The sequence below is a fragment of the Bacillus rossius genome, chromosome 1, assembly GCF_032445375.1.
Source record: "Bacillus rossius redtenbacheri isolate Brsri chromosome 1, Brsri_v3, whole genome shotgun sequence".
In the NCBI taxonomy this organism is placed as follows: domain Eukaryota; kingdom Metazoa; phylum Arthropoda; class Insecta; order Phasmatodea; family Bacillidae; genus Bacillus; species Bacillus rossius.
This window is the reverse complement of record NC_086330.1, coordinates 376,586,127-376,596,746: the sequence shown is the minus strand read 5'-3', so window position 1 is coordinate 376,596,746 and position 10,620 is coordinate 376,586,127. Positions and strand designations below refer to the sequence as shown.

The 10,620-nt window shown below is 44.6% G+C and overlaps 1 protein-coding gene across 1 annotated transcript in view; it reads left to right on the top strand.

The window, feature by feature from the left end:
• The first annotated feature begins 1,697 nt into the window (after window positions 1-1,697).
• The window catches only part of LOC134528888 (sodium- and chloride-dependent transporter XTRP3), a 32,162-nt gene continuing 23,239 nt past the window's right edge, over window positions 1,698-10,620 (top strand). Inside the window, exons 1-3 of the mRNA XM_063362555.1 lie at window positions 1,698-2,097; window positions 6,527-6,759; window positions 9,080-9,301. Of these exons, the coding sequence (XP_063218625.1) occupies window positions 1,932-2,097; window positions 6,527-6,759; window positions 9,080-9,301 (621 nt within the window). The 5' untranslated portion in view covers window positions 1,698-1,931. The remainder of the gene's footprint in view (window positions 2,098-6,526; window positions 6,760-9,079; window positions 9,302-10,620) is intronic.

Genomic DNA, 10,620 nt, shown 5'->3' with positions numbered 1-10,620 from the left:
GAGCTGGGAAAAAAAATCTACCTACTTCACTCGGTTACCATAATCATACAAACGTGGCACCACCATTGATTCTAAGATTCAAGTTATTGCGAAAAATTCAGTTTCTCAAAACTCCACACTAAACGGTGTTTCTTTACGAACATGTTCGTAACAAGTTATTCAACTTTATTCCGTCAGTTATTACCATAATTATTAATGTATGCATGTTCACTGCTGAACGTCATTTTTCGAGCTGAACATTTTCCCCCAACTACCAACTTCCTCGCTCCCCTCTCTCTGAAACATTTTCAAATGTTGGTAGTCACGGCCCTTGCGTGAACACTATATGTCTATATTGTTCCATAAAGGATCGGTTGCACTGAGCAAATATAAAAGCATGCCCCAAAAATTTGTGCATTTTCTCGACGGGTAACTTTTTGATGTGTAATATCTTATGCTCTCGGTATACTTACCGCATTTGGTAGGAGTAATTTCTTCAATGGAACAGAAATGTTTAACCACGGCACTGCCATCTTTGGCAAATGCCGCGAACCAAAGTTCACAAAGACAAAGTAGAACTTTATAGTATTAACTGTTTAATGAGTTTAACAGTACATGAAGAATTTTGTCGAAACATCATGTCTAAAGCCAGGGTTTAGTATTTTTAAAGTCTTTTTCTCTTTTATCAGAGCCGTTTCATTATATAGTTTAAAATTTCAGTCGGCAAAACTGAATGATTCGATAGTCGACGTAGCTGCTCCGGCAGCGAATTCTAGCGGCGGGCGCGGGAACTACGTGTGATCCGCGTCCAGAAATGCAGTTGAAAAATCAGTTTGCGTATATTTATTACGCTCGGCCTTATTTTAAGGTGTATTTGCAACATGAGAACACAAACCTCTTTACTGAGGTCCCATCGTTCGCTTAAATTTGTAAACAAAACCCTTGCGATCATACCATTTCTTTGCAACTTGACAACGAAAAAATTACAGCAAATACAACCTGAGGAAGGTTTAGAGCGTGATAGTTGGCATCTTTGTTCACAAGCTTGGTGCAAAAACGGCACATCAATTCTATTTATTTTACTTTGTTCGGGTTTTTGTTTATATAAACGGCCAAAACAACCTCAACCTGTCCTCGATAATTGTGAGAACATTGACCTCAGTATCACGCCTCACAGTTATTGTTACGAGAATGTGTGATACGGTTTTATGTTCTTTGCAAGACATATATTTTTAACTTGCGTTAAATTAAGGTGTAAATCTTTAAGTGGCGAACAATTTTTTTTGCAACAATAATTGTTATATATGTTGTATACGCCTACTTTCACTAAAATTAACTAAAATTAATTTAAAACTATTTATAATTAGAATAGAAGTAATTTCTAGTACTGTAACAGCAACTTAGATTAACACAAATTAATAACAACTGGACATGTAATAAACTAAAGAGATCAAAACTTGTAATTAATTTTTCCCGAAGTTGGTGAAACATGGTATGATCCAATTCTGAAGGATTCTGTTGGTCCCATCTACTGCCACCCCCCTGGTTCCCGCCCCGGGGTGAAGCTAGTGTAGCGGAAAGCGGGGAGGCCCTGCGAGACGTGGAGGGGTGACACTTCCCCCCTCCGAGGCGGGGAGGGGTTGCGGTCCACCCCTCCCGCGCGAAGGGGCGCATGCGGCCTCGTCGAGCCAAAACTTTCCACTGACCCTCGCCGCACGTGTCGCGAGGGGCGCGGGGATCGATGCAGGGCGGGCAGTCGCGTGCGAGCCTGCTTCACGTGCTGCAACTGAGTTCCTGACGTGGTCACCGGAGGCACAGACGTCCAGAATGACACAGCTCAGGTTAGAGAAGTGAAACTGCGCAGATGATTTCAAACCTCTCCGCGCCTGGCGTGACTACGTGCTGGCAGACTCGCTCGTGTGTGCGCGCGAGGTGGTGATCGATAGGCCCCCATGGAGCTGGAGGCGGCCGCCGCCGCGGGGGCGGGCCCGGAGGCGGCTGGCGGCGAGAGGGCGGCCTGGAGCAACAAACTGCAGTTCTTCCTCAGCATCATCGGCTACTCCGTGGGGCTGGGCAACATCTGGAGGTTCCCCTACCTCTGCCAGCAGAACGGCGGTGGTGAGTGGCTGTCCGGGCTTCGGGTCGCGGTGACTGACAGGTGGCGCGGTGACTGACAGGTGGCGCGGTGACTGACAGGTAGCTTTGAATATATATACTATATAGAAGTCGCCAACCCAGGTTAAAAATTCTAATACGGTTTTTAGGTAGTTGGTTAATTCACCGCCGCAATCGCCACCATCTCTAGGGCATCGACTTGTGGTGGTCCCTAGCGGACAAGTGTCCAACTCTTCAAAACACCCCTTCCCCCTCCTGTTGAACGACGTTGAGCTGCAGTGAATGATGGACGAGGGGTGCGGGGAATGACAGCGGACGATAGTGCTGCGCTCTAACGTATAAATAACAACTAAGACGATACATGACGTTACGGCAGCGCACTGCAGCGGTGAAGTTCCCAAGCTGCTCATTATACGCTTCTGAAAAACGTAGAGTAAATCCTATCCACTCACGACTTCTATACAGTATATATATTCAAAGCAGGTAGTGTGGTGACTGACGGGTGGCGCGGTGACTGACAGTTAGTGTGGTGACTGACAGGTGGCGCGGTGACTGACAGGTGGCGCGGTGACAGGTGGCGCGGTGAAGGGTAACAACCACACCCCCTCCTCTTCGTCCCTCTCTTATCACTAGAACACAAGGTCCAGCAAAGGGTAGGTACAGTATACACAAGAAGCAATCGAATGAATTCGGAACGTGTTTTCGCGTCTTGCTAACAATATTTCAACATTGGTTCAGCAACAACAGATTAACGTGTTCTCATGTTGCACACACACATATAAAACGAAACTTGGACATGTAATTTAAATTAAAATTCTTAAAAATAATGCCGAGCATAATAAGCATACGCAAATTGTGTTTTCAACTACATTTATAAACGAGAATCATGCGTAGTTTCCGCACCCACAGCTAGAATTCGTTGCTGGAGCAGTTACATTGACTACTGAATAGTTTGATTAGCAGACTGAAATGTTAATCTTTGTAATGACACTACTCCAATAAAAGCGCAAAAGTGTCGAAAACATACTATACCCCGGCTTTGAACCTATGTAGTTTCCGAAGAAGAATTTTATTCAAATACTGCCCATCTGGTTAAAATTCATCAAACATTTAATACTTTAAAGTTTACTTTTGTCTTTGTGATATTTGGTTCGCTTCATCCGCCACAGATGGCAGCACCGTGGTTACACATTTCCGTTCCTTGACTTCCGTCGCTTCCACGAAATGACTCCCACCAAATGCCGTGCACCGAGAGCTGAGATGACGTCAGACCACCACATCTCGAGATGGCGCAGGCCACGCCATGCGCACTCTGGACGCGATGAGCTGAAGCTAGCGTGAAGTCTTCCCGCCATTCTCGTCAACTATGCGACTTTTGTGAATGGTAACCCTTTTACTGTAGTGTTCGGGAAAAAAAAAAGCGTTTAACAAATTGCGGCGCTGGCCCCTTTCATAGTTTCTCAGACATCCCGTCTAAAGGTTCTAAGATACGGCAGCGTGCTAAATGCACACGTCGGTTGAAGGGTTTCCAATGAATATTTCACCAGAAAAGAACTGTCCTGAAAGTTCAGCTGGCCGACGTAGGCTGAAGTTTTCTTTTTCTTTTTGTGCGAAAACAAATTGCAAGTGGGTTCGGTAGGCATGAAGTCGACTTGGCCAGCAAATAAATACGCGGAATCCTAGTGCCGATAATTACCGTTATTTCTGATATTCAGAAATATTTGAATCTAGACCGCAGTAAGGCGACAAGGCCATCAATAAAAAAAAAGTCCAGGACTGTGTATTTCACGGAAATTATATCAATGTGTTATAAATGCATATTGAGCATGCAAACTACTAAATATATTAGGAATATTTTATAAATAAATTAATTTGCATATTAAAGGTTAAAGCTGTATTTTTTGCTCTCCTATAAAAATTTCAAAATGTGGACACGTTGACTTTCTGTGGTTACCAATTCATTTTATCTTTTTAACTTTTTTTGTTGCAATATTGCAGCGATCTTTACTGATCACGCTATAAAACGATATAAATGTATATTACAAAAATATTACTGGAATCTTTTTTTCGGAAGGTCCCAGATCTCTTCAGAGCGGACAGCCCCATTTGACGGGGAAAGGAGGTCAAGATCATATGTATAATTTAATTCGGTGGGAATATTATAATTGGAGACCGAAAAAATTCGCGGATTCATTCCGCGATAGGCTAGGATCAAAACACACTTACCTTCAAGCTGCTTCAGTGATTGGGCCACATTTTTATCTGGTAGGACTCTCAGCCAAAGAAGAACCCTCAACAAAACAAGTATCAAATCACTAACATTCTTTTTGACAGGTCTCAGGAGTTAGTAGCCAATGAGCAGGTGGTATTTTTCAAAGTATGTAGATGTTTGTAGAGTCTATCCTAGAGGTAATCGAAATCGCGAATTTTTCCGGTCCCTAATGATAATGGTTTAAGGATGTCGGTGGGAGGAGGTGTACTTACGCCCCTGAAGGCGTGGGAGCCGGGCATGTGGGTCGCCGCGGAATTCCTGCCGCGCGGCCGCGAACCAGTTATAAATAGCCGGGGAACTCGGCCAAGGGGCGAAGCCTTAGGAAGCCAGGGACGAGCCGTCTGGCCGGCCACGTGACAGGGCGCGTCATCTCCGCACACGGCTCCAGCGCCGGCACAACCCCCGCTGGGGAGACGCGGAGTCTGTCCCCGGCCCTGCCCGTCCCCCGGGATGTCCGCAATGCTCCACGGCTCCAGTGGCTGGCGGAACAGCATCTCCCTCACGACGATGACTGGACCGCAGAGCTCTTGACAGGTCCTTGACTGCCCTCAGTCGGTCACGAACAAGGAGAAGAAGTGGTCACCCAGTCACGTGCAACCCGCCAGCGGATGTGATCTTGTTATCTACCAATGAGTAGAGACCTGTAAAATTCGCGACTTCAAATCCCTAAAGGATAGACTCCATGATCCTCTATGCACTCGTGCAAATTACATCTGCTGATTGGTTACCGACTTGTAACACCTGTTGACTGGAATGATCGTGATTCGCTAATTCTTCTGTTAAAGATTTTTCATTGGCCCAGAGTCCTTCAGATAAACTGTGGCCCAATCACTGAACCAAAATAATGTCAAAAGTATTTGGTCTCTATCCTATCGCGAAATGAATCCCCGAATTTTACAGGTCTCTACCAATGAGTATTCCAGAAATGGATGATAATCGTGGCGAAATAATCGTGGATCTAGTAATATATGTAGAGACCGTTAAAATTCGCGAATTCATCTCGCGATAGGCTTAAATACAAATAGTTATACCTCAGTGTTGCCTCTGCTATTGGCTCACAACTCACCTGGATGACTCTGGGCCAATGAGAAACGAACGAGAAGACTTGCTAGGTTTTAAGGAATCACTTGACTTGTTTGGAAATCTCCTTTACATGATGGTATTTCTCATACTTACTAAAACGAATAATCAAAGGTTTATCGAATCACAGGCTGCTACGTTGGGACGTCTCACAAGACAGCAGCCAATGAGTGGGTGACATTTGACCGAGTGTACGTAGAACTATGGAGTTCATTCTGGAGGTCATTGAACCCGCGAATTTTTCCGGTCCCTAAATATATGATAACTTTGGCATTGTTCTAAGCATTTTGAGTATGAAAAAAAAATATTTTTTTTTTCACAATACGTTGTTAGTTAGAACAGGTGCAAGAAAGGAACTTATCTCAAAGAATGACTTGAGGTAAGGGACTGGAATAGAATTCGCTGTTTCGATGACCTTCAGTGTATACTGCACAGTCCTCTGTATACTCGGGAAAAAAAAAACGCCAGTTCATTGGCTGCTGAGTTGTGAGTCGTCTTAAACTGGTTCGACTGTGATTTCGATACTTCATAGGTTGAGGGTTTCTCATTGGCCCCGCCTCGTCCAGATGAATAGTGAGCCGATAGCAAAAGAAGCCCAAAGGTACAACGCGACATGAGTCCGTGAATTTTTCCTGTCTAACAATGACCTGCATTTAGCAGGTTTCTAACACTTCAAACACTAGTGACTTGATTATGAACGATACAGCTGTTTGAGCGCAGAGCGCGAGGAACCCTCCTAATCAATAGGGACAGGAAAATTTCACGGGTTCAATGACTTCTAGGATGAACTCCATAGTTCTACGTACACTCGGTCAAATGCCACCCACTCATTGCCTGCTGTCTTGTGAGACGTCCCAGCGTTGCAGCCTGTGATTCGTATAAAGCTTTGGTTGTTTGTTTCTCACTGGCCCAGAGTCATCCAGGTGAGTTGTGAGCCAATAGCAGAGGCAGCACTGAGGTATAACTATTTATATTTTAGCCTATCGCGAAATGAATTAGCGAATTTTTCCGGTCCCTCCTAATCAAAGTGTACTCTATGGTTCCACAGTGTGTAGTGATGACTGCTCTGTGGTCGGACAGGCGCGTTCCTGATCCCCTTCGCGGTGATGCTGGTGCTGGAGGGCGTGCCGCTGTTCCTGATCGAGCTGGGCATCGGGCAGCGCCTGCGCCTGAGCTCGCTCGGCGTGTGGAGCGCCGTGCACCCCTGGCTGGGAGGCATCGGGGTCACCAGCTGCATCGTCACCCTCTTCGTGGCGCTCTACTACAACGTCATCATCGCCTGGTGCTTCTTCTACCTCTTCCAGTCCTTCCAGGTACCGCCTCCCTCGCCCCACCTCACCACAGGACTAGGAGGGACACTGAAACCATGTGTCGCCATCTGTCGGGCGGGCCCGCAACTACCAGCAAATATAGAGGTTCTCATACAAAGTTTTTTTTGGTTATATTAAGTTATCTCCTTGACGGCGCAAAACTAATTTAATCGATGCGAAAATACTTAATGCTGTTTTGTAATAAACCGTCATGTAATAAATAAAGGAGTAGGAGGTGCAAAAATTCATTGTATTACACACCACAAAATTAGTGGCTACCAAAATAGAGTGAATTTTCACTCGTTTGTTTGCCTGATAATAGCTTATACATTACTTCTTCTAATAAATTAATGTAGTTATGTCAGCAATGTATTATGAACACTACCATCTAGCGGACGGGCCCATAACTACTTCAAAAAACTAGGTCTCAGTCTCGGTAATTAGAGCTTCTCCCCCATGACCTCACCCCACCTCACCTCACCTCACCTCACCTCACCTCACCGACCATCTCGTCATGGTCAATAGGCAGGGACTGGAAAAATTCGCGTTGTTCATCGACCTCTAGGATAGACTCCACTGTCCCGTGTGTGCTCGGGTAAATGTCATCTATCCGTTGGCTGCTTACTTGTGAGACGTTTCATCTGGGTTGTCTATGGTTCAGCTCTTCCTTGGTTGAGTTTTGCTCATTGGCTCACAGTTCTCCAAAGAAGAAGAAAAAACGCGCCAATCGTGGCAGCGGTGCAAAGGAATAGTGGTTTAAATATTAATCCATCGCGAATTGAATCCGCGAGTTCTTCCGGTCTCTATCTGTAGGTAGTGTCACAATTATTCATTGGGTAACAAAGTAGACTTGAAGCACATATACATCTCCCTCGCGGTGACGATTGTACCACAGTGTAATTGACTACCCTGGCCTGTTCTGAACCAGGAGTAGTCATCCAGGCACGTGTAATCCGCCAAAGGATGAAATTTCATCAACATCCTATTCCCACCTGTTCCAACAAACAATCATATAGGGACAATAATTTTATGTTTAGATATCATTTTTAATGAATGACAACATAAACAAGACTTAAAAAGTCAAATACTCGGTGACTTCGAGGTTGAAGCCGCAAATATTCTGGCACAGAATTTACAAACGACCTTGGCAACTAGTTCTCCGTGGGAAGTCCACTATTGGAGGAGGATCTGGCCAATCACAGCTAGTTGCGAGTGACCTCTATAGAGCACTGTGCCAGAATGACACCACACGCGTAAAAGTCGTGCGTATCAGCCTTTCTACACACTTGGCTTGTACCCAGAAGCCGGGAATTAGTTGATGATTCCGGCCTCGAAGGTCTGCTTGGAAGATTCTCAATTTTTCGGATGGGCTGAAATGCACTATACATAGAGACCGGAAAAATTCGCGGATTCATTTCACGACAGCCTAAAATTCAAATAGTTACACCTCAGTGCTGCCTCTGCTATTGGCTCACAACTCACCCGGATTACTCTGGGCCAATGAGAAACACTCAACCGAAGCTGTATTGAATCACAGGCCGCTACATTGGGACACCTTAGCAAGACAGCAGCCAATGAGAGTGTGACATTTGACCGAGTGTACGTAGAACTATAAAGTTCATCCTAGAGGTCATTGAACCCGCGAATTTTTCCTGTCCCTAAATATAGGTACATACATAAATGTAAATCTAGTTCACGCTTAAATGGAAAAAAAAATCGGGAGCCCTTACTTTCAGTATCCTCTGCCCCGTGTTTCATTTAATGGCATTATAATGAACCTAGTGACCCGTATAGCTATGCACTGAGGAAGGTGGAAGTGTAATAATAACCAACATCAGCACCCGAGAGTTGCAAACATTTACCAAATTTTTTTAAGCTGTCAAGTGCAGGAAGTATTTTTCCTGTTACGATGCCAGCTGAGTGGGTTTATATCAAAGTGTGAACGTACCCAGTTCATGAGGGCATTTATTATTTTTAAGGCACATTTTTTAAAAAGTGTTTAGATTAGTCTGCATGGCTGAAAAAGTTTTTTTTCCCCTACATTTTTGTGGCTAGTACAAAAAAAAAGTTTTCGTCAGTATAAATTCTGCCAAATATATTATGGAATCAACTTTTTTTTTTAAGTGACTGCATAATTTCTCTTGTGCTAACGAACGATTTCGTGGACAAAACAAAATTATTTTTTTTTTGATCAACACGAAATATTTGGAAGGGTCTGTATTTGTTTGCTGGAGCCACCGACTGCTGCCCGTGAGCGCTGTGGAGGCCACACAGGGTCAGCGACTCCGGAGGGCTGACGGGGGGCGGGGTCCGTGGTGCGCAGAGCCCGCTGCCCTGGGCCAGCTGTCCCCGGGCCAACGGCAGCGAGGTGGCCGAGTGCGCGCGCTCCTCCGAGACGGCCTACTTCTGGTACCGCGTCACGCTGGACGCGTCGCCCTCCATGGACCACAGCGGCGGCCTCAAGTGGTGGGTCGTGGCGCTGCTGCTGCTGGCCTGGGTCGTCGTCTACCTCATCGTCATGAAGGGCATCCAGTCGTCGGGCAAGGCGAGCCGACACAGCCCCGAGCCTTCTCTTCACAGACGAGAGTTCATTGCAACTCGTGACAACTAATGGTTAGAGACCTGCAAAATTCGCGGTTTCGATGGCCTTCAGGATAGACTGCACATTCCCCTGTACACTCGGGCAAGTAACGCAAGTTCATTGGCTGCTGACTTATGAGTCGTCTCAGCTGGTTCGTCTGTGATTCGATCCTTCTTTGGTTGAGGGTTTATAACTGGTTGAGATTCGTCCAGATGAACAGTAAGCCAATAGCAAAAATTATCTAAGAGGTATATGTGTTTGAATTCTAGCCTATCATCGAATGAATCCGCGAATTTTGCAGGTCTCTACTAATGGTTAGAGACCTGTAAAATTCGGGGATTCATTTCGCGATAGGATAGAGTCCAATACTTTTGACATTATTTTGCTTCAGTGAATGGGCCACAGTTTATCTGAAGGACTCTGGGCCAATGAACAATCTTAAAACAGAAGAATTAGCGAATCACGATCATTCCAGTCAACAGGTGTTACGAGTCGGTAACCAATCAGCAGATGTAATTTGCACGAGTGCATAGAGGATAATGGAGTCTATCCTTTAGGGATTTGAAATCGCGAATTTTACAGGTCTCTACGGTAATGGTCAATTATGTTAGGTTAGCTACATTATAAATACTTTAAAACATTGTGGACGGTTGATTTGGTTAGGATAGCTACATTAAAGATACTGTGAAATCATGTAAACTGTTTCCTAGCGCTGGATAGCTACATATTAAAAAGTTATTTGCCAAGCAACCATAAAATGATTTTACAGTATTTTTAATGTAGCTATACTTACCTAATATAACCAACCATCCACAATGTTTTAAAGTATTTATAATGTAGCTAACCTATCCTAATCGACCGCAAAATTTAAGGCCACACCGGTTTATACAATGAGATAGAACGAAAAAAAAAAGCGAGCATAAACTTCGGGGAACTTCGGGTGTGGCTCTCTCGTCTGTGAAATGAAGGCTTCCCTCTATTAGAGAGTAGTCTTCGCTTCAATCACATATTTGCACACAATCATAAGCAGTGGTATTGTAAGGATATACTTATCATAAGTGGCTCTTTTTAGTTAAGGATTTCAGGTTTTTGAAAAATCACTTGAATGTCCTCAGCTAGCCAGTAATTAAAAATTTTGGGGTGAAAGACCCTAATATCTTCTGCTGGACTTGGGTGGTGTGGGAAGGGGTTTACATCCACTACTCCTCCAGAAATCCAAACACCCCAAAAAAAAATAGATTTATCAAAAAAATTTTTTGTTATAGCTTCCTACGGTCCTATGC